General features: G+C 33.2%; 2 protein-coding genes across 2 annotated transcripts in view; one reads left to right on the top strand and one right to left on the bottom strand.

Annotated features, from left to right (window-relative positions):
• LOC126750083 (general transcription factor 3C polypeptide 1) overlaps positions 1-24,890 on the top strand; it is a 100,963-nt gene that overhangs the window by 12,063 nt on the left and 64,010 nt on the right. The window contains exons 5-10 of the mRNA XM_050459585.1: positions 480-618; positions 672-849; positions 901-1,078; positions 2,083-2,308; positions 16,105-16,239; positions 18,565-19,217. Coding sequence (XP_050315542.1) covers positions 480-618; positions 672-849; positions 901-1,078; positions 2,083-2,308; positions 16,105-16,239; positions 18,565-19,217 — 1,509 coding nt within the window. The remainder of the gene's footprint in view (positions 1-479; positions 619-671; positions 850-900; positions 1,079-2,082; positions 2,309-16,104; positions 16,240-18,564; positions 19,218-24,890) is intronic.
• LOC126750095 (uncharacterized) lies at positions 2,988-4,832 on the bottom strand. Its single transcript, XM_050459600.1, has 3 exons — positions 4,141-4,832; positions 3,819-4,045; positions 2,988-3,721 (listed from the first exon to the last, which is right to left on the bottom strand). Exons 1-3 carry the CDS (start codon positions 4,269-4,271, stop codon positions 3,594-3,596), a joined length of 486 nt encoding a protein of 161 aa, XP_050315557.1. The 5' UTR covers positions 4,272-4,832; the 3' UTR covers positions 2,988-3,593.

Raw genomic sequence — 24,890 nt, 5'->3', positions numbered from 1 at the left:
TCTTAGCCATAATTATTTTTAATAAAAACAAAATGTCTTAATTCGCATACGCACCAAAAAACTGTAACCACAAAACCGCCACGTCGCGATGAGAGCCTTTTTCCGTTTGAACTAATAAAAAGAAAAATGATGCAATAGCAAATCCATGTAACAAACAGATTTTTCCTAGAAAAATGTCTGTACTTCCCCGCAAAATTCGAGTTAGCCATCGGCAATGCGTTAAACGTTATTTCGACTTATAGAAAAATTCGAAATAGAGAAATTCGACTTATAGAGATAAAATATCATATAAACTTGATGATACCTTTTTTGGTAGTATAAAATATTCGAATTAGGGAATATTTCGAGATAAAGAAGTTCGAATTAGAGGAGTTTTACTGTATTGGGTAAGAAAAGCCCTTGCTGTACCCAATTTTTTTTCAATTATTTCATGAAAATAATGTTAAGAAACCTCTAAGCAAACCTCTATGTATTTGCAGTGTTAAAAATGGACTCGAGAAGCCTCTTTTTACAAACCCAAAGGTTGGTAAAGGAAAATATTGTGACCAAGCAATATTTCTTCGACAAATTTGTCGGTTACGATGAAAAGGTGAAAAGTGGTAGACTGTACCATCTAAGGTACCTCATAATCTACAATACCGAATTAAAAATAACATTCACACTATTTGCAGGAGGTTTTACTTTAGGAGACGCTCACAATACCAAGTAATATTGGAAAATATTGTGGATTACTTAAAAAAATGCCCCGAATATCGAGCTCCTTATCGCACGGTTAAGGCGCGATTTTTCACCGATCACCCTAAAATCCGGAAATTTCCCGAGTTTATTAAACTTTTGGACACCTCGTTGGTAAGTAAGTCCCAAGTCTTAATATTTTAAATAAATTTTAAGTTTGTTTAGAAATTGCCGGTAAGAGAAGTATTCAAAAGTGTGGAGCATATGTTATTAAATGGCATAACACCGCGAGAAACCACTGTGCAATTAATACGGTTAAAAGACCCTTACGTGAATGTACAGGCCAGCTGGAGGTATGAGGTCCAAGGAGATGAGTCTCCCGATGAAGACGATGATGACGAAGGTATTACTTTAATTCTGTTAACGTTTTAGACTCAGTACGTCATTTAAATCCTTTTCATGAATAAAAGTTGGAAGTTTAACAGTTTGCAGAGCATAATAGATGTATCAGACAACACAATTCGGAATCTCTTTTTGCTAAACATATAATTGAAACTGGACATTGTACAGATTTTAATAGTAATTTTAAAATAATTCATCGTTTACATGATAATCGCCTTTTGAATAACTAAGACTACTTAGAAATTCAAAGATCACTTAAGAAAGACCATCACAATTCCTTAAATATACAAGTTTACATGGGAGAAAATAACCTAATTAAAACTTTATTTGACTAATAATTATTTATAAACGATTTACAGCCGTAGAGCCATCTCTCGCGCGTCTAGGCAATTTATATTTATGAGATATATAGTACTGTAAGTAACCTATATGCACGAATTGATGATTGGTTTGTAAATACATAGATGTCGTTAATTATATTGTTTGTTTGAATAAATTAATGTGGCGTCCGTTTTTTTTTTACAATTTTAACATTGATAATTATATACACCTACATACACGTATAGTACAGTGTTGATCTTGGGTTTTTATTTGTTTATATTAATGTGGACGTAATTTTTTAAAAGTTTTTATTATATTTGCGTTGTCCACGTACACTAATATAAATGTCCATTGTGTTTCTATGTGTTTTAATTTTATGATGTTGACAAATCTCGTTTTATAATTGTAAGTACCTAACATAATTTGTATCGCCAGAAAAACGTTGTATTTTCTATTATATTTTAAAGTTGTAATGTCTTCTTTTTACTTTAGTCCTTGGCCTGATGATGTGACATGTGGAAGTCACGAAACTGGTAGCCAATAAATAGGAATTTTCTGGATAATTAAGACTTTTTTTGACCCCTTCTTGTGCTCTTAAATATTATATCTTAAATTTATTATAGAGAGTTTTCTTATGCTTCTTGTTATTGAAAGTAATTTCTATTTTCCTTTGATTCGTTCTAGGAGCTGAATCTAACCTGAAAACCCGCCGTTACGTTTTCAACAGGGATTTATTGCGGGACGTTTACCTTTATATTTTATCGAAGGGGAAAGAGGGAGCGGTCACTGCCGAGGTACATAGACATTTCGAGTGGGACTTCTCGTATGCCAGGGTCATCATTAAGCGGCTTTGCACCCGAAACTTGGTAAAAGTTACCAAAAGGGATGTTGGGAAACAAACCACTAATCAGTAAGTTATATGATTATTATTATTTTTTTAACTTCAAAAATTATCAAAGAATGTTCAATGTCTCGGAAACTATTAACACCACGGTCTTGCAAATGGTTTTATTGGTTTAAGAAATACAATAGGCTCGCGTTAATGTGAACTCAAAAAATTTCGACTTAGTTCGCATTACTGAAATGTTCACATTATGGAGATTATATTAAAAATAGCTAAAATTAAGTAAAAGGGAACTATAGTTAGAAAAGTTTATAAAGAACCGGTGACATCAACAGGCGGCAAAATCCGCGCATCTCGTTATTCTATCGATCGGGTCAGATGATTATGTCGAGGTCTGAAGACAGTGGAGGCGGCACACTTGTTGAAATTATTAATATTTATTTGTACTAGAGTTTAAATAGCCCTAGATTTTTAGTAGGTATAGCTAGCGATATTATAAGTGCGTTTGATTTAGTTGAAATACCAACTAAGAATGCATATATTTGAATTTAATTGCTCCGAGATTCGTTTAAAAAAATGTAGATAAATTAAAATTATATTTTTTAGCATTGTGACGTGCCCATAAAAAATCTAATAAAAAATTGTTTTACTTACAGGAGGATGTAGTTCGCTAATTATTTTTAAAACAGGACTTCAAATAGGTAGCTGAAAATTATTCTTTATTCGCATTTTTATTTTGTTAAGGATTAGGTATTTTAAACGACTTGTGTAAAGAAACAAATTGGTATAAGCTTAAAGTTTTATTTCATTATTTTACATATTATATATTTTTATTCACTATCAGATAGTGTATTACAACCTAAATCAGATTCATCCGATGAAGACCATTCGATCTCTTCATCAGATGAGCCTGTATTTACTGTAAATTTTAAAGAATCCAATACTTCATCAAAAAGGTGATGACTTTCGAAATATTGTTTTTCTATGTTGTCTATATGGTTGCAAATATTTATCCACTCATCATTCGAAATTTCCGCAAATTTCTGCCTTGTCAAAGTTTCGACATCCGCCAATTTAAAAGTAGAATTTCTGCTTGCCACCCAATTCTTAACAGTTGCCCAAATTTTTTCTATCGGATTAAGCTCTGGATGGTATGGAGGCAAACGTAACACAATGTGTCCATGTTTTTCCATTAGGTAGTCCAACTTGGTTTTTACAGGATACTTTTTTTTATTTTCAGACACTATTTCATATAACTCTGTCTTGGTGAGTTTTGCATCAAATGTAAAATTACGTTCCTTGAGCCAGTCAACTATTTCCTGCTTTTTACTTCCAGATATAACATTCTTGACTACAGGCACATTAATACGTCTAATACTAGGACGGAATTAGGTAGTAAATTTGGAATTAACTGATTTTCGGCCCATGTCATGAAGTTGTGATGGTTCATGTCATCATGATACTCTCCGCTTTTTGACCCTAAAAAGAGAAGAATAAAATATTCTGGTGTTATATTGCAATGTAGGGTAAATAAATTACTTGGGTTTTACAACTGACTGAAATATACTGTACTTACATTTTAGAGTAGGTCTTCTTTTTTCAACTATGTAGAAATCGTACACTATTTGTTTTATATCTTTAATTTGGGTCAAAGTAATGTTACCAATCTTCTGAGATTTTCTTAACCTTTTTTTCCTTGGACTGGTAAAGGAACAGGAAGGTATATTTTCTATATCTTCTGACTCTTGGACCACTCTTCTGTAAGTTGACTGGGATACTCGAGTGGCAGCTAACGTACGTTGTCTAAAATAATTATATACTATTATTGTAAGTTATCAATACAATAAAAATTAAAATTTGAAAACATCCTACTATATGAATTTATATTGTTCACTTACCTAACATTTTTCAAAGGAATAGTAATTCCTTGCTCTGCTTCTTTTTTCATAAAAGCTGCCACGTTAGAAATAATCTCTCTCCCTTGGCTGTGAATTATTTGTTCTTGTTTGCCTACTTTCTTAGGTGACATCTAAAAAAAAATTAGAAAGGTAAAAAATATATATACACATGCACACTCTAGGCTGTACATATATACCTACAAGTTAAATACCTATTATTTTGTCACTTAAAATCAAAGTATACTTTAAATAATATAATTTTTAACAGTAATTAATTTTCATTTCTTTTTTTAAATTATTAGACAATTGAATAATTTAAACCAATTTTACTTACCTTTTGCAATAAAAATCGGAAAGTCTAACTAAAAAAACTATAGTCTATTTCACTATTATACTTTAAAAATAAAACACACAACAGATTTTAAATGCCTTATAACACGATTAACTCACTTCCCGTACGAGACGACACTGAGTAGGCCTTCAGGCTACGTCATAGGCTTTAAATCCCCGGCAGGTACAAAGAAACGAAGTACGGCGGCTGCTTTGTTCTTGCGGTTTCTTTAATAAGAAGCGAGAGAAAATATATTGCGGTCGTCTTTTCTCTCTGCCACCGGATTTTCTATCGATTTTGTGTTGAAAAATGGGTTTGTGCGCATATTGAGCAGCCGGTTCTTTATAAACTTTTCTACCTATACATTGTACTTTATTTATGTTTGTATTTATTTATAAATTTATTTATTACAGTTTTTAGCATTATACAAAAGTTTTATTTAAAAAAAGATGTAATTTTTGTTTGCACTTTTTTTTGCGACGGGTTTTAGGCTACAGCCTTTTCTTCTAAACCGTTTAGTGTAATAATGTCCTTTATGTCGACATAGTTTTGATTGGCCCATTGTGTGACAATTTTCAAGGCTGCAAGAGCCTCCAAATGCGTAACTTTTTTTTCTTCAAAAGTTAATATCTCGCAGTCACTATCTTCTGAATCATTGCTATCGAGATTTTCCTCCACTGCGTGTGTTCCATTCCTCAATGTCTTTGGGATTATAATCAATCTAAAAACAATAATATCACAATGAAATTCTAAATCTATTACAGACTTTCTTCTTTTAATTTCCAAAAATCGAACATTAAAAGGAGTAACTAGCACTAAATAATACCTGTTCAATTGTTTGAAGCAATGTAATGGTTTCATTAACTGCAGCTGCTCTAACGTCATTTTCCCACATCTCTTTTAGTCGAGCGAAAGGTAGGTCATCCTGCTCCAAATTTTTTCCCAAAATATTATTCCAACATTTTGAAATTACTGAAGGCTCTATTTTTTGCCAGGTGATATGCAATTGCATAATAGCATCTCTTAAAGTTATAACTTTTAGGGCCTCAGCTACTCCTTGACCCTTTGATACAATTGAACTTAATAGGCCTTTTCTGTAAAATAGTTTGGTTATTCGCAAAACATTTTGGTCTAATGGTTGAATTAATGGTGTAATATTTGGGGGCGTGTAGACAACAAAAATGTTTTCATCAAAAGTTTTTAATTCTTCTGCCGGTGGATGCGAAGGGGCATTGTCTAACAGGAGAACGGCTTTTAAAGGAAGGTTTTTGCTTTGTAAAAATTATTTAACCTAAAAACCCAAGTTAGTCTTAAAAAATTAAAAAGCAAACAAAACTTTCACTTACCTCTGGAACAAAATGCTTAAAAAAAAAACAATTTTTAAAAATTTCCTGCGTCATCCAGGCATTTTTAATGCTTTAATAGATGACTGGATTATCAAATCCTTTAAAACATCTGGGTGATTTTGCTTTTCCTAGTACTAACCACACAAACTAACGCCTTGTGTGATCCTGTAGCATTTGTGCACCCCAAAAGAGTTATTCTTTGTTTAGCTATATTTAGACCAGGCGCCGTTATTTCAAAAATTGCAACATAGGTTTTATCTGGCAATAACTTCCAATATAAACCCTTTTCATCTGCATTATAAATTTGATCTTCACTAAGATTAAGCTGCTTCATCTTTTTTTTTAATTCTTCAATAAAGGAATTTACAAGGTGAGGCTGCGAGGACAACTTTTCACCTGCAATTTTAAGCAGCCTTATACCATATCGCCATTTAAATTTTTGCAGCCATCCATCGCTTGCATTAAATTTATCGTTGAGTTTTAATTTTCTATGTAAATCTAGAGCCTTTTCTTTAAGCCTTTCACCCGTAACTGGCAAGTTTCGTTCACGCTGTTTGGTAAACCATTTATACAGCAAAGTTTTCATCTTGGGGTTTTTTGCACTTTTTTTATTTTATTAGGTCTTAAACTCTCTCCAACAACTTTTAGAATTTTTTCTTCTTTATTTTTAATTGCACAAATAGTTGATTTTGCTATTTGATATTCCTTTGCTAGTGCAGTAATACTCATACAATTTTTGTGCTCTTCCAAAATTTTTGATTTCTCATAAAGAGTTAAACACTTCTTATTAATTTTAACAATTTTAAAAGGCCACTGCGCAAGATGCGACACTCTCTCTTATCTAATAAACATCAACTAAACGACCAAACAACGTTTCAAATGCGTAAACCCAATATCCAATAACAAGCCTAGACAAGTCTACACAGGATTACTAAAGATTTCTTAAAATTCACATTATCGAAATATGGGTTTGTTCACACTATAGAATTAACATAGAAAATATTGGTGTTCACATTAATGAGTTGTTCATAAAATCGTAAGTTCACGTTACCGCGAGTATACTGTACGTGAATATGGAGGAACTGTTGAAATTGTGAATAAGAAGCCAATAGTTTTCCTGTAATTCAATCTCACAGTTTGCGATGCATTTTTTCAGGAATTTTTTTTCTTTACAGCATTAAAAAATTTTAAAGAAATAGGTATTTTCATTTTTTGACTCTATATTTTGGCTTTGGTTGGATTCTAGTATCTAAACTTAAATAGTTTGGGTTTTTTGAAGAATCAGGTTCTTTAATTAATTCATACGCATTAATTAAAGAACAATATAAATAAGTAGGTGGCAAAACATTTACTAGAGAAAAAAATTAAAACTCTAAGTCTCAGTCTCAAAATATTTTTATGTATTAATCAGGTAACATGTTTCGCTAATAAAGCATCATCAGACCTACAATAAACAGAAAAACACACGTAACTACAATGAAACCTTACACTAAAACAAAATCAAATATTAAAAATTAGTTAAAATTACCTTATAGCTAGATGACCTGCTAAGTATTGACAAATAAAATTTAAATCTGAGAATACCCACATATTTTATAATAAAAAATAATAACACGGCACAAAAATTCAACAAAAGCATAAAAAGGGGAAAACGTGACAGGTGTAGTATTTGAACCCACGCTCTAAAGGCTCTCTAGGCTTAGGTGTTCCTGTACTCTTGTGGATACTCTCCTTCCTAATTGTCCCACATAAACAGCAAGGCAATCCTTACAATTAAGACAATATACACCCGATTTAGATAGAGGATCCCTTTTATCCAACGTCTTTACTAGGTTCTTTCTTAGCGAGTTAGTCGTTTTGAAAGCTATGGAAAGGCTGAAAGGCTTAAAAAATTTTGCCAGTTGTTGAGAAATGCCGCCGAAATAACTAAGGCATCTAAAATTATTATTGTTGGTGATGTAGCTCGGTGGGTGGACGATGTGATAGGACAGTTTATATTTATTATAAAATTTGTAATATAATTTGTTCAAGCTGTAAAGTGAGAAATTATTGTTTACAGCAATTATTTTTATAATATTATGTTCTTTTTGAAAAGCGTCTTTGGACAGAGGTAATTTAAATAAACGGGAGAACATTGAATTAAAGGCTGCATATTTGTGTTGATAAGGGGAATTGGAGTTAAATTGGATTATATTATCTGTTGCAGAAGGTTTGCGATATATAGGTAGAAAAGTTTATAAAGAACCGGCTGCTCAATATGCGCACAAACCCATTTTTCAACACAAAATCGATAGAAAATCCGGTGGCAGAGAGAAAAGACGACCGCAATATATTTTCTCTCGCTTCTTATTAAAGAATCCGCAAGAACAAAGCAGCCGCCGTATTTCGTTTCTTTGTATCTGTTGTTATGCACTGAATTCTCTGGCGTAGCTTCGCTGGCTCTTGCCGGTTTCCTGATGTCATTTGTTGTTTACCTTTTTGGCGCCTATCTTTTTTTTCTTGGTCGCATCGAGGTGCTCTAGCTTGTGATGGCACGGAACGTGGGAATTGACTGAATGGGATGTGGATAGTGATGCGAAGAGTCCGGATTAATCGTCCGTTCAATCCGAATATCAAATTATTCCGAATCAATCCGGATATCTAAATCGTCCGGATACACGCCGCCCGTTCGACCGATAATGAAATAAAAGCTTGCACGAGGCTCACGAAGTGACAGGAAGTTCCACGTTCCACCGGCTAAGAGAATCCGAATTAAATCGTCCGGACAAATAACCCGGCAATCGGCAATATCGTTATCGGCTTTATAAATCTATCCTTATTGTACTTATTTAGAAACATAAGAGACAATACGAGAACCCCCAAACTCTAAGGGTCGCCTGACCTTTAGAAGTTTTTTTTGTAAACAAAGCTTTTTTGTATTGATATTTTGCATCGTTTAAAATACACTTGATTTATTACATACATAATTAGCTATTTTAGTTTTAACATCATGTAAAAATCCGTAAAAACGGGCGAGACATCGAGCGGATGAATTAATCCGGATGAAAAAACCGAATTTTCAATTCATCCCAATTAATGCTGTCCGGATATTGAATTAATCCGGATTTTTACAACACTAGATGTGGATGTGGAAGCGTTGGTCGTATTTATAGGCTGGGTGGGCGGCTGGGATTGGTTGGATTCACATGTCTAGGACACGTCCACCCAGCTCGTCGGTTTTGGGCCGGTGTTGTGTTTGCTGTTTTTTTTTTTAATATATATATATTTTTTTTATTTTAATGTTTTTTAAAAAAAAGAAAGATTTTACAATAATAATTTAAATGCCGGGTTATTATTCCATTTGTTTAGCCTCCAAACCGGGATCTCTTGTGGTCTCCGTCCCCCTGAACATCGGGCCCGATGTGGGCTCTCTTTTTAATGCATCAGCATAGTTTTTTTTGCTCTTTATAAAGTTAGAGTTTTTGGGACAGCGCCAAGAACTTGGCCGGATGGTCGCCGCCGCAATTGCAACACTGGGCCGGTGCTGCACGTTCTTTTTTGCATTCTGTATAGATGTGTTTTCCTTTGCACTTATGGCAGCGCGGCTCCGCGTTGCAATTGCTCGCGGCGTGCCCAAATTCCTGGCGGCGATGGCACTGTCCCACCTGCTTTATGTTATTTATTGTAAAAGTTTTGAGGCGCTCCACACGGACCCTAATGTTCATGAGGTTGTCGACCTTGTATATGTCCTCTTGCTCTTTATTGATCAGGAACCGGATGAGATCCGTTTGCCTTCTTCGACCTGGGCCGGTGTTAAACCAGCCCATTTCTTCTGGCTCGAATCCCATCTGGTTCAGTGCTTCCTCTATTTCTCTCAAATCAAAGTTCCTATCAAAACCTCTCAGGATGAGATTTAGCTTCCTGTCCTCCTCAAGGAAGAAGGAGTGGAATTCCATCTCCCTTTCCCTGAGGAGAGTAGTCAGGTTTCTATGGTCCTGCGCTGTTTTTAGGAAGAGTGCCAACCCTAGCCTCTCCTTTTGTACTTTCAATGTATTGATTTTATTGTTCATAATTAATTGATACTTTTTTGCTCAATTTTTGGTGTTTCTGATGACATCCTTGGGTATCTTGGAGCTGCTAGGTTCAGCACTCTTCCTTTTTCCTGCAATGGATAGGTAATTAAGAGGCATGAATAATGGGTTTTTTTCCTTGCTGTTTGTCGCAGCACCTGGGTGCGCTGAGGGACCAGGTTCTTCCGTATCAGTGTTTATATCTGAATCTTCGGATTGCACCATCACCTCCTCGCGCGGGGAGGAGATGTTTACGTCTTTCCTAGATCTCTTTCTTGAGTTTTCCTTTTTTTGGTTGTCGTTCAACTGGTCCCTCAACGCCCCCAGCTGCCCGGCAAAGTTTTTGTTATCGTTTTCTAGTTTTTCGTTGATCTTTAGAATTTTCTCCATATTATCATTCATCTCCTGCAGTTGAGTATTGAAGATGTAGTTTTGTTCTTTGAGGAGATCGACCTCCTCCTCAGTATTTTTTAATTTGTTTTTAAGTTTAAGGTTTTCGCTTTCGAGTGTTTTATATTTTAAGTTTTTATCTTCAATACTCGACCGCAGGATATCTATCTCAGTTTGAAGGCTATCGCAGATAGTTTTGTACACCTTTGCACTATGGTAAGGTTTTTCTGCTTCCATGTTCTAGTCGGGATACAAGGAAGGGGATGGGGTTTTTGAGTATCTCCGGACGAGGAGAGGTTTTTGGAGGGGGTAGGGACTGCCAGCTAGAGACTTACCCCGCTCTAGTTCTTCATTTTTTCTCGGTGCTCCCGTTTGCTCGCTGTTGGAGGGCTCTTTCTGCGTGTATGAACGTCTTCGTCGGTGGTTTGGCCCCCCACTCTCTATGGGGGGCGAGTTAACGTTGTTTTCAGCCGTTTCTGGGTGGTTTGCTGTGCTGTACTGTTGATTAGGACCGCCGCTTTTGACTGCTCAATAGCTGATCTGTTGAATGCTGCTGCTGCTGCTACTGTGAGACACCAACTGCAACTAACTGCCCCAACTGCCTTCTTTGTACCTGCCGGGGATTTAAAGCCTATGACGTAGCCTAAAGGCCTACTCAGTGTCGTCTCGTACGGGAAGTGAGTTAATCGTGTTATAAGGCATTTAAAATCTGTTGTGTGTTTTTTTTTAAAGTATAATAGTTAAATAGACTATAGTTTTTTTAGTTAGACTATCCGATTTTTATCGTAAAAGGTAAGTAAAATTGGTTTAAATTATTCAATTGTCTAGTAATTTAAAAAAATAAATGAAAATTAATTACTGTTAAAAATTATATTTGTAACTATTAAGAATTGGGTCGCAAGCAGAAATTCCACTTTTAAATTGACGGATGTCGAAACTTTGACAAGACAGAAATTTGCGGAAATTTCGAATGATGAGTGGATAAATATTTGCAACCATATAGATTACATAGAAAAACAATATTTCGAAAGTCATCACCTTTTTGATGAAGCATTGGATTCTTTAAAATTTACAGAAAATACAGGCTCATCTGATGAAGAGATCGAATGGTCTTCATCGGATGAATCTGATTCAGGTTGTAATACACTATTTGATAGTGAATAAAAATATATAATATGTAAAATAATGAAATAAAACTTTAAGCTTATACCAATTTGTTTCTTTACACAAGTCGTTTAAAATACCTAATCCTTAAAAAAAAATGCGAATAAAGAATAATTTTCAGCTACCTATTTGAAGTCCTGTTTTAAAAATAATTAGCGAACTGCATCCTCCTGTAAGTAAAACTATTTTTTATTAGATTTTTTATGGGCACATCACAATGCTAAAAAATATAATTTTAATTTATCTACATTTTTTTAAACGAATCTCGCAGCAATTAAATTCAAATATATGCATTCTTAGTTGGTATTTCAACTAAATCAAACGCACTTATAATATCGCTAGCTATACCTACTAAAAATCTAGGGCTATTTAAACTCTAGTACAAATAAATATTAATAATTTCAACAAATGTGCCGCCTCCACTGTCTTCAGACCTCGACATAGTCATCTGACCCGATCGATAGAATAACGAGATGCGCGGATTTTGCCGCCGAAATACTGTTATTGTTTCGATATAAAAGAAGATCTAAAATAGGTAATTTTCCGTTTGTCTCTCTTTCCAGCGTAAAAGAGATCTGATTATGAAGAGAGTTAATAAATGACAAGAAATCCAATAAATCATTCTCGTCACCAACCCACAACACGCACACATCATCCACGTACCTTTTATAAGCTCTCAAAAAGCCCGCAAAACGACTTTTCATGATTTTCTCCTCCAAGTGACTCATGAAGACCTCGCTCAAAAATGGTGAAAGACAAGAACCCGTGGCGAGACCAGATTTTTGCCTAAAGAATTGATCATTAAATGGAATGGTTAACGGTCTGATGTTTCACCGAGATCAACTTTAGAGCGTGGGTTCAAATACTACACCTGTCACGTTTTTCCCTTTTTATGTTTTTTTTTTTATATTTTTTGTTGAGTTTTTGTGCCGTGTTATTATTTTTTGTTATAAAATATGTGGGTATTCTCAGATTTAAATTTTATTTGTCAATACTTAGCAGGTCATCTAGCTATAAGGTAATTTTAACTAATTTTTGGTTTATTAGCGAAACATGTTACCTGATTAATACATAAAAAGATTTTGAGACTGAGACTTAGAGTTTCCATTTTTTTTTCTCTAGTTACGTAGGTCTTTTTGAGATAATAGACGAGTTCTTTGAATTTAAAACATTTACTACCATAACATATACTCTGAGAAACTAGATAAACTATCTGGTGTTCCCCAAGGGTTCATACTTTTAATTTTTATTATTTACACTGTTGATATTTTGTAATCTTTAAAGAATTGTCATGTGATGACTTCTGTGAGATATCTGCGATGACACACCATATATCTCTTTTGATCCTAATGAACTTAACGCTGTCTCTGTTGCTCTAAATGGTGATTTAAAACTTTTTTCAATCTTTAACTATTGTAATTTTATATATTCTCCTTGTGTTGATATTCTTCATCATACAAGTAATGCAAAATACTTGCGCTAGTCTAATTTTTGATCTTAAAAATTGCGATCAGATTTCTCATAAAATTATTGAATTAAGATGGCTCAAAATGGAAATTATTTGGAAGCATCGCTTATGTAATTTTACACAGAAACTATTAACTATTCATGATCGTAATTTTTATAACACGACGTTTTGCACATTCTCTAAACATAAGAAGAAGTTTTCAGTACCCCAATTTCAAATTGCTTTTTATACTAGACTCCTTTACTACAATGCAATTAGCTTAATCGACTCACTTCCCAATGAATTTCGCTTCTTTATTTTCAATTCGAGTAAATATGTGACGTGGAGTTTTTCTTTTTTCACAAAGAACTTATTTTGTATTTATATTATGGTATACTACTACTTTGCTGCCCCAGTATTATTGTATTTTTTAGTGTTTTGTATTGCTTTCTCCCTGTATACAAAAGTTAATTCATATGTTTTTGTTTATGTTTATTTTTACTCTCATAGTTCAGTGTATACATTTTCATAATATTAATAACTTTTTGGTTAAGTATATACTCAAACTCAAACTTAAAAAATGCTTTATTGTCAACATAAACATAGAAGTTGTAGACAAAGCCATTAGACTGTACATTAAAGGAATAAAAACGAGAAACTGAAATTTTATAAAACTTTGAAAAATACTTAAATGCTAATCTTTAAAAAAATTCACTTAAACTATAGTACGCTTTACTAGCAAGAAATATTTGCGTCCTTATACGTAGGCTTTTTTCAGTGTTAAGTTATTTCTAGTGGAAGTTTATTAAACAGTTTTTTACCTCCATATATGATAGAGCTACGGACAAGTTCAAAATGAGGAATGGGTAGCCTCAACAAATAATTTTGTCGCGTATTATAGTGGCTTCCTAAGTGGAGTTCCTGTTTATATTTTCTAAAAACTAAGCAAACTGTTTCCAAAATAAAAATACAACCCAGGGTTAAAATATTATGACTTACAAAAAGCGGGCCACATGAGTCACGAGGCTTGGCCCCACATAGATATCTAATGACCCTTTTCTGAAGTACAGACACTGAATTAAAAAGTGAATTTGAACCTGAACCCCAAAAGCAAATTCCATATCGAAGGTGCTACTCGATAATCGCGAAGTATGCAGATCTGGCGATGGAGAAATTAAGACTGGTGGCAATAACCCTTAGGGCGTAGCAGCCTGATGAGACATACGTTCACAATATGGTCTTCAAATTTAAGGAACTTGTCTATGGAAAGACCCAAAAACTTACTGAACGGTGGCATGGTGATGGCTTCAGTATTCAAACATATATCATTTGTATTACATTTAAAATTAAGGATATTTGTTTTAGAAACATTAAATGTCAAAAAATTTGCACCACACCAGTCTTTTATTTTAAACAAATCTGCACGTATATTGGCCTCCATTTGAGAAACATCAGAGTCGTGCCAGAGGATGGTGGTATCATCGGCAAACAATGTAAATTTGCCAGTTACCTGCAGTTGTGGCAGATCGTTCACATAAATGAGAAAAAGTAGAGGACCAAGTACTGATCCTTGCGGAACACCCACCATTATATTAAGTTCCTTAGAGATATCACCATTAAGTTTGACAGCCTGGACACGATTTGATAAGTAGGTAAAATCTGTATTGTTGTGACGAATTCATAATGAGTTACTTATTATATTGGGTATTACGTCACTTATAGCAAAAATCAATTTAGAAATTTTTTGATAAGTAGGAACGAAACCACTCAAGGGCAGTTCCTCTGAAACCATAGAGCTCCAGTTTCATCAGCAGCACTCTGTGACTCACGCAGTCAAATGCCTTGGACAAGTCACAGAATACCGCTGCTGCAACTTCATCAACATTCAGTCGGTTGTGCAGGTGCTTTAGAAAGCTAAAGATAGCATCATTTGTGCTCACAGACTCACGAAAGCCAAACTGCTGAAGACTCAATAGGCCAAACCTATTTTAAAATGAAACCATCCTCACCTTGACGAGCCGTTCCACTATCTTGGCTAAAGTAGGCAATAACGCTATAGGTCTAAAGTTAGAAGGACACTCGCGATCGCCACGCTTGTAAAGAGGAATAATCATTGCTCTTTTTAAGAAATCTGGGAAAACTCTAGACATAAATGAAAAGTCAATTGACTCGGCCAAGACTTGCAAAGCAACAAGAGGTAAAGCAGTAAATATTCTAAGCGAAATCCCATCCCAACCTGATGAATTCTTATTCTTAATATTAACCATTAACTGTATAAGCTCTTCCACACTTGTGGGGGCAAAAAAGAGAGATTCGGCTCTACCACATTGCTGAGATAGCTCCTGGGATCTATTTTTTGTTTAAAATATTGGCTGCAAGGTTACTAGCAATATCACAGTAGAAGGAATTGAAGACATTTGAATCTAAGGTACTTGGAATAACCAAAACATTATTTTTGCCCCTTAGCTCGTTTAAAATCTTCCAAGACTCTTTTGCTCTATTGGAGGAACTATTTATCCTCCTTTGAAGGTAGGTCCACTTAGCCATTTTGATTGAGTTTCTATATGTATGTATGGTTGAGTAGAATAATATTTGTTTGCTAGGCTTCACGCACTTTTAGTAATGGTTATTATCAACGTATTTTGTTTGATGAAATAAAAGCCCTTTCTGATGAGTTGCTTAGGAATATTAATTTTATTATCTACTGCACATCTTACTTTTCCAAAAAGATGTATACAAGGAGTGTTGTGTCGATCAAACCTAATAATGCATGTTTGCCTAGTTTATATTCTTATGTATCGGGATTATAGATCTTATCATTTTAAATAAAAGTTATCACTAGCCTTGCAATGCCCTCCTTTTCCAACGAGATTTGGAGGTATATATCCTACCAGATCATTATTAATAAAGACAAGTACATGATAGGATTTACAGCTTCTCCAAAACTTTTTTATAGCTTAACTCATCTTTTACTATCGAATATGTTTGGATCATATGTTAATAATATTTAAAAAATATTTTCCCCAATTTCCTTAAATTATAGATTACTAATATTAAGGAATGTATCTTCCACATACAAGTCGAAAGGGCCTTCATTATAGCCTATCAGAGGTAGTTTCTACGCTATTTTGAGTCTGATTAGTAGTATTATTCTTTATTAATAATCTACTAATTCCTGCCACGTTTTAATTATAATTTTTCTCATATATAATCGTTTCAAATATAATTTGATTTCAGTTACGTAGCTGTGGCGGCATTATTAAACCCGGACATCCAAGCAAACCAGAAAATCCATAGACCCCAGACCAGCAAAGCTCTGGAAAAGCTCAAAATGAGGCAGAAAAAAAAGATCGAATCCCTCCCCAAAGAAATGTAAGTAATGTCAACTTATAGTATAGGCAATCTGTCATCTGAAAGGTGTCAATTTCGGCAAAAATAGGCGAAATCTTGATACTTCGCCGAAACTTAGTGTTCCTTATAGTGTAACTAAATTGTCTACAATTTTAATTGTACGATATTTAGCAGAAGATAAAGAGCGCCAAAATCACCTAACATTACTTTTTGTAAAATTTTGTTCTGAAACATTGTCAACGTGTAGAAATCAAAAAAAGCATCTCGTTATTGAGATACAGCGCGTTTATGTTGCAAAAATCGCATTATATCAGTATGAATGGCACGTCATAATTTACTGGTGCTGGTTTCACTTAACGTTCCCGAAAAACGTAATTTTTAATCAAAAAAATTGTATTATTCCCGCCTTTTTGGATGATTTTTGTTTAACGCAAAAATTTTTTTAGATTCTCGTTTATAATATAATTGTTTACTATTACTAATGAGAGTAATGACCAAGATGTCGAAGAAGTGACAATAGCTGAAAGTGAATTAATGTCTAGAGAGGGAAAAGAAACTTGTGAAGAACAACCGACCAAAAAAAGCAAAACAAGAGGAAGAGCAAGACAATCATTGGTCATGATACGACTTTTTTTCTCTGGACCAAATTATTTTTTTCATCAAAAATCACCCAATGCCGGTCAATTCGCCGTCATATAAGAGAGTTTTTGGAACCCACATTGTGTCTACGATATCAAACTAGTATACACATTTACAATCATTGCAATCATGTTATAAATATATGAGAATGAGTGACTTTTGGCCTGGTTTCATTACGTTTTGACGAACGTATCGCACTTTGCTTTCAAAAACGATTGCATGATAATGATAATTCGATGATTATTCACAATAATTGATGACTTTATTCTATACATTTTTCAATAATTCATTGCTCCAAGAATTATAAAGCCAGACACCATAACGTACTAAGCGTCATTTACTTTATCTAGGACTCAGGACTTTACGGTATAAAGAAGAACTAATCGCGATTAATAATTCGTTTGATTTACAACGAAACAAAAAAATCTCTAATGCAATATTAATCAATCGGTTCTTAAATTCATCCTTCTGAACCTTTAAATTCGTATAAAGGAATATTCAGTTACAGGTAAGTACCGAGTGTCCCATCAATAATGTTTCTCAGCTATATCTCAGCACCTAATAAGGGTAGAATCTTGAAAAAAAACAGGTTATACAAGTACAAAAATCTTATCCATTATTCTCCAAGAGACCAACATACAAAATTGACAAAAACAAAGAAAAACACAATGTCACGGTCTCACAATATATAGTCACAGGCTACACGTGTTTTGCTCTAGTTAGAGTATCATCAGGCCTAAAATTAAAAATGTTACTTAAACAAAACTAAAAACTTACATAAAAACACAAAAAAATCGTTAAAGGCCATCCACACACTTCACAGTACATAAATAAACAATAACTTTTAGGTTATAATTGTACAAAACAAAAAATAAAAAATTTATTTTTCACGTTACATTAGATATTACATATTATATTTAAGTAATATTTTTAATTTTAGGCCTGATGATGCTCTAACTAGAGCGAAACACGTGTAGCCTGTGATTATATGTTGTGAGACCGTGACTTTTCTTTAAATTGAGGAGTTTTCAAGGAGGAAATGACACACATTTTTTTTTGGTAAATTACATGATCCGGGAACGTTAAGTGAAATAGAACAGCCCCAGTCAATTATTACGTGCCATTCATATTGATATAATGCGATTTTTGGAAAATAAACGCGCTGTATCTCGATAACGAGATATTGAGAAAAAAATGCATAATTTTTGTAGGCTTTCTTGAGTTCTACACGTTGACAATCTTTAAAACAGTGAAAAAAAATAATTTCAGGAAGAGCATTAGGCGACTTTAGCGACCTCTATCTTCTGCGCATTTGATTTTACAAAAAAGATTCTGGAATAAAAATTCTAGGCAATTTAATAATAAGCATTTTTTGTTTCGGACGCTTCTTCATAAAACCCACGGTTTTTGCAAAAAATCAATTACAAAAAATGTTTGAGTTTTCCAAAAAAGTATGAGGGAAGGGGAACTTTTCATAAGGAACACTAACTCTTGGCAAAGTATCAAGATTTCGTCTTTTTTTTGCCAAAAAAAAGGGACAAATTGACTGTACTGTTATATAAATAAACAATTATTGCACTTAACTGTTTGTTGGATTTAGGTTACAAATAAAACTCGTATATTTAATCTTCAGGACACTATCTGTCCTATTTAATGCCAATGTTTCATTTTTGGTCTGTGTCCAATAACTGTATGCATAATTTTCAGGGTGTACACGTTAGATCAATACAAATCTGACCGGACCTTTAACCAGAACATTGAGAAACTACCGATGCAAATCGCCTTTCCGATTCCACAAATTGTATGTCGTTTTTTGATCTCTGACTTACCGAAAACCCTCTTCGAAGAAAAGTTTAACGCGTTTTCCCTGAAAATGCCCTTAAACTTATTCCTACCATTTACCATCAAATTAACAATTCCCACTGTGGCTGAAGATATCCCACGAGTAATCTTAGAAATAGCCTCACACGAAACGAGACACAGGAAGTATTTAATAGAGAATAATGATAGTTCTATTAGTAAAGTTCTCAGTATGGAATTCAAGCCGTGTTACTTCACCAAAGCGTTTTTGCTAAAGAGTCTCTTAGATAAAACGGAAATTAGCGAAAAAGAGATTTTAGAGCTGCTGTGTGTGGATAACGGGGTGCCGAAAGAACCGCAAAAACGCCCGAGGGAACAAATTCAAATCGACGTTGAACCGGAATTTATTAAAAATTTTCACACGATCGGAGGTGTTAAGAGGCAGATCTCCCTTAACGACGTGATGGGTGAAGAGGTTTTGATTCATGTGGAGAAAAATGAGGGGAGCGAGTTCGTTCTGGAGGCGTATTCGTCCAAACCTAAGGGAAAACTAAGAAAAGGTATTGTGATTACGATTTTTATTTAAAAAATTATACACTATAAATTGTTATAGAATGTTTAATATTTGGCAATTTTTTGATAAATTGAGCACTTAAGAAGCTGTCGTACTAACCTCACTCTTTTGTTTTCGCAGTAATTTGCCTAATATCGCTTATTTTGAAAAGTTTAAAGATGTTTTTTTTATTTGTTTTCTATAAAAGGAAGTAATTATTGATTCAGTTAAACTTTTTATTTTGTTATTGAGCCAAATGTTTGTTCTTCTCTTTTTCTTTTTTAAGGACGTTAAATGCTTGGAAGAGATTATTAATTTCTTACAGGCAGTTAAATCAAAGGTCTCTTCCCTTTTTCCTCCTGTTTTTTAAGAACGTCATATACCCGGAACAAATATTAATTCCTTCTAAGCAATTGAGCGAGTAGCAATTTGTCTCTTATTGACAAGTAAATATTGGGTTCTACTAGTAAAAATTAAACAATTATTGATTTTGAAAACTATTTTAGCCTTCTTTTGGAAAAATAATTTAAATTCGTGTACTAAAAGTCAAGAAACAGGAATTTTTATTCCAGGAGTACCATTAAAAAATAAAATTACTCCTGTCTTATAGACAAGTGAATGTCATGGGTACATGGGTTCTAGTAGTAAAAATTTAGAAATTACTAGAATTTTTATTAACGAAATTTATACACTATAAATTCTTATATAAAATTGAAAAACATGTTTTATTATTGGCAATTTTTTGATGAAGTCAGTATTTCTCAGTAAGCTCTCGTACTTAACCTCACTTTTTTGTTCTCCTTATAACTTACTTAATATCGCTTATTTCGAAGAACTGTACACAAAAAAAAACTTACATGCTAAAGAAGTTTAAGTTTTAAACTACTACACCAATATAGGCAGAAATATTTAGATACTAATGCACCAAAGGTGGTCATATATCACAACATAAATTAGCCTTATATATAAATACAATACAAATAAATAATCAGACAAAAGATGTCACAAAAATGTCAAATGTTACTACAGACAAGTCAGATACCGAAGGTAATATATACATATTAGGTACACTACATAGGGGAGTTTAAAATGTTAAGAGCGTCTGCGTACTAAGCATCTTCAGTAAATTTTCTTCTGAGAATCCTTCAGGTGGATAGTTGCCCTAAATTTTTAAGAATAGTAATTAAAAAACCCTTATCTGAATCCTCTTTAGATCCTAAATATGTGAATGGTATTCGGGTGACGAACAGTAGAAAATACTTACTGCGGATATAATAAATTCAAAGTGTTACTCCCACGTTTAAAGAATGAGTCAGGTGATATACAGATCGTGTTATCGTGAGCTACGTATTACCCAAAATAATGGCAACACCGCTTGGTTGCGGCTTGCAGGCGTCGGAATTTTTCGTTTTTATTTTTTGAACCGGGAGTCAGCATACCTCACTTTGCTGTGTTACTGCACGTTGCATTAATAATTTTTGACCGTTATTTTCGTGTTTTTTTCACTATGGCTGTTTATACCCCTTCCGAAAGAGTTCAACTAATTAAATGGTTTTATGGAGGCAATTCGGCAGTACAATGTAGAGATTTGTTTTCAGTGACATTTGAGAATAGACCTTGTGCAAAAACGGTTTTAAATGTGGTTACACATTTTAAGACATCTTTTTGTCTTCAAGATTGTAAAAAATGCCACACAAAACGTCAAGAACCACCTGTTGAAGTGGTCCAGGATATAGAACGGCGGGAAGAAATGGTTTGCAGTACCCTAGAACTTGATTCGACACGGTCCACTAGAAGTGTTGGAGAGGAACTGGGAATGAGCTATAAAACTGTTGCTCATATGTGGAAAAAATATGGGTACAAATGTTTCAAGTATTCAAAAACTCAGGAAATATTTCCTGAAGACCAGTGGCGAAGAATGGAATTTTGTGAAACCATGATGGAAAAGGCAAATGAAAACAAATATTTTTTTTAAAAATATTTTGTTTTCTGATGAATCTTCTTTTCCATTACATGGCCAGCACAATCCTTCCATTGTTCGTTATTGGTCTCAGGAAAACGAGTACAGAAGTTTTCAGTTTCGTACCCAGTATCCTCAGAAATTGAATGTTTGGGGAGGTATTTTGGGCGACAATGTTATAGGGTCATTTTTTATTGATGGCACTTTAAACCCCGAAAAGTACCTTGAGTTGCTGCAAAACCAAGTTTTTTCTGCCATTCAAATCCTACCTGATGTAGACCTGTGATCGGTTTATTTTCAGCAAGATAGCTGTCCTGTTCATAACGCGGCTAGGGTAAAAGAATTTTTTTATTATTTTTTTTTTTATTTATTTATTTATAACATCATATTATAGTTACACAGTTATAATAAGTTATTACAATATCAAAATTATGCAGTTATATTCCCCTAGATGCAAGCATCTGTATGGGAAGTAATAAATGAACAGTGTACAATAAACATTTTTCTTCTGTTCAACTTATTTAAAGAAAAAATATATACATTAATATGAGCTCCTAAGTATATTTATAAAATAATAACAGTGAGGTAATAAAGTACCTAAACAATTTAACAAGGGAAGGCATCTACTAATATTAGGATACAACGGACTTAAACTTATTAAGATTGTTTACAATATATTCCTTTTGATGTTTCTAATATGTTTAGGTAATAAATTGTACAGTTTTGATCCTATAAATTTAATGGATCTCTTTCCGAACTCACTACAGCATACAGGAAGAATTAGGTGATTATCTTCATTAGATCTAGTGTTTTGGTTATGGTTTATTGGATATCTAATATTTTCACGATTGTGTATGAAGCAACAAACAGTTATACAGAATAAAGTTCTTATGTTTATATAGGTTTCATTATAAATTTCTTTAGTAGGGTATAAGAATGGTTTTTTAAGGATTATTTTTAATATTTTATTATGCATTATCTGAAGAGGATTTAAAGAATTGTAATGCATACTGCCCCAGAGTAATATTCCATATCTTAGTATTGATTCCACTAAACTTTGGTATATGGTTATAAGCATATTTCTGTCTAAAATATTTCTAATAGTGTAAAATTTGTAGACTAGGAAATTTAATTTTTTTGTTAAATGTGCAGTATGTAAGTCCCATTTCATGTTACTATCAATGATAATTCCCAAATACTTTACATTTGATGCTTCCTGTATTTTATCTGGTAGATTTTGAATATCTAAGTGTGTGAACAATGGTCGATTTATTTTAGTCTTTGAGAATGCAATATAGTTGGTTTTTTGGACATTTAATGTTAATTTGTATATATCAAGCCATTTTTTTACAAGCATAATTCCAGTTTGAGCACATTTTTTTACTTCCTCCCACGTATCTTCGTCAAAAGCAACAACAGTATCATCTGCGTATGAAATAATTATACCGTTTATGTTTAAAGTTGTAAGTGAGTTGATGTACAGAATAAACAACAGGGGTCTTAGAACGGTCCCCTGTGGAATCCCAATTCTCACTGTACATGGGTCACTTAAAGTGTCATCTATTTTAACGTACTGTTGCCGCTCCACAAGATAGTTCGCAAAGAACTGTAACACGGGACCCCTCACCCCGTTTTTCTCGAGGACATCAAGAAGCTGTTTGTGGGGCACCGTGTCAAAGGCCTTCGCCAGATCCAAAAATACTGCTAAGCACTTTTTGCCAAAGTCCAATTTATACCTTACATGTTCAATGAGTTTGTGCATGGCATCGCCAGTACTCAAGCCCGAAGAAAAACCAAACTGGTTTTCAGACAAAAGTCCATTTTTATCCAAAAACCCGGCTAGTCGCTCCCTTCGAAACACTTTTCGTACAATTTTGCGAAATTAGAAATTGTACTGATTGGTCTGTAATTATCAATTAAACTTTTGTCTCCAGATTTATAAATGGCGGTTATAATGGATGTTTTAAAAGATTTAGGAATAATTCCGGTCTTAAAGATTAAGTTTATTATATATGTCAAGGGTTCAATTAGATAAATGTGAAGTTTTTTAATTAGTTTTGCTGAAATACCATCATGTCCCGGAGCACTGTTACTTTTTAAAGAGTTTATATGTTTTATTAATTCATTGTGATCTACTGGCCTTAAGAACATTGAGTTATTTGCATTTTTTAATTGAAATATATTTGACGAGTTTGGTATTTTGTTGTACATATCGAGGCCTATCTTAGAGAAGTAATCATTACAAAAATTAGATTTTTCTTTTAAATTGCAATTATTTTTAGCTGCCATGGGAATTTTAATAGGGATTTTATTTTGTTTTTTATTTTTATTGTTATATTCAGATAATATTTCGTATATTTTTTTTAAGTTATTTTTATTTTCATTAATTTTTGTCTTGTAGTAAAGGTTTTTTGTGTAGTCAATTATTTTTTTTTTAATTATTACGGTATCTCTTATACTCTCTTTCTTTTTCTTCTGTAAAGTTATTTTGTAATTGTTTTTTTAATCTATCTCTTTTTTTTATTGATACAATAATGCCATTTGTGATCCAGAGTTTAATTTTTTTGTTAGTTTTATTGTAAAAAATTGATGTTGTTTTACATTTTAAGTAAAGTTCTAAAAATTTGTTTATGAAAAGTGTATAGGCTTCTTCTGGATTGTTTGTTTTAGACACGTCATTCCAATTTTCATTCTCAAATAAATAATTTAGTTTTATGTAATTTATTTTATTTTTAACATCAGTTTTTACAATATTTTCTATTCTCTTAATATTTAAAGCATGTGAAAAATTTAACTTTATTGGAAATTGATCCGTTATATCATAATTTATTATATACGGTTTTGTGTGAATGTTAATTATTTTATTATTGTTCTTTACAAATATATGATCTAAACATGTGCCTGATTCTGGCCTGGTGATTGAGTTTATATGCGATTGAAAACCATATGAACTTAATGTTGAAATGTAATTTACCACGTTTAATCAGTATTATTTAAGAGGTTAATATTTATGTCTCCAACTAAAATTTCAACATTATTTGACTTGTTTCCTGACTTTCCTGTAAAATATACATTAAGATCCTGTACAAAATTTTCGATAGATGAGTGAGATCGATAGATACAAGAGATTTCATAGTGCACATTTTTATGTTCCAAAGTTATTCGACCCACCTTTATTTTAGTGGAATCAAGTTCATGAAATGCCACTTTAGCATTTAGATTGTCTCTTACCATAATAAGAACACCATCATTTCGTGTGATATTTCCATTACCATAGTGAGTGATAAAGCCTTGAATAGTAAATTCTAAAAAAGAGGTGAGTTGAAAACATTCACTTAGGACTATAACATCACAGAAAGAAATTTTGAAAGTCTCTAAAAATAGTAACAGTTCATCAAAGTTTTTTTTTACACTTCTTATGTTAACATGCATTATATTTAAAAGTTTTTTATCTGTGTCTATTTTACCACAGATCTCTACAGGCTCCACAGTTTCACTAAAAATTTCACTGGATATCGTTTCAAGCAGCTCCACTTCTTGTTGTCTAGCCATAATTTATTTTACTTTTTAATACTTCTAGATGGTATAGGTTTGTGGGGCATTCAGAATCCGTGGCATCATGTTTGAGATTATGGTTCGTTTTATATTTTTTATTTGAATGTTCACAATTCACGCATTTCCTATTTTCTTTATTTTGGGTCAAGTGACAGTCCTTTCGAT

This window comes from Anthonomus grandis, chromosome 2 (genome assembly GCF_022605725.1).
Source record: "Anthonomus grandis grandis chromosome 2, icAntGran1.3, whole genome shotgun sequence".
NCBI classification, from domain to species: Eukaryota; Metazoa; Arthropoda; class Insecta; order Coleoptera; family Curculionidae; genus Anthonomus; species Anthonomus grandis.
Note: the sequence above shows the minus strand (reverse complement) of the source record. Positions and strands in the feature narration are given on the sequence as shown.

Excerpts from the sequence above, each read along its gene's own strand:
- LOC126750095 (XM_050459600.1), bottom strand. The coding sequence starts at position 4,271 with ATGTCACCTAAGAAAGTAGGCAAACAAGAACAAATAATTCACAGCCAA. Across the intron at positions 4,046-4,140 it reads ATTCCTTTGAAAAATGTTAG|ACAACGTACGTTAGCTGCCA; the intron begins GTAAGTGAACAA and ends TAATTATTTTAG. Across the intron at positions 3,722-3,818 it reads AAGAAGACCTACTCTAAAAT|GGTCAAAAAGCGGAGAGTAT; the intron begins GTAAGTACAGTA and ends TTCTCTTTTTAG.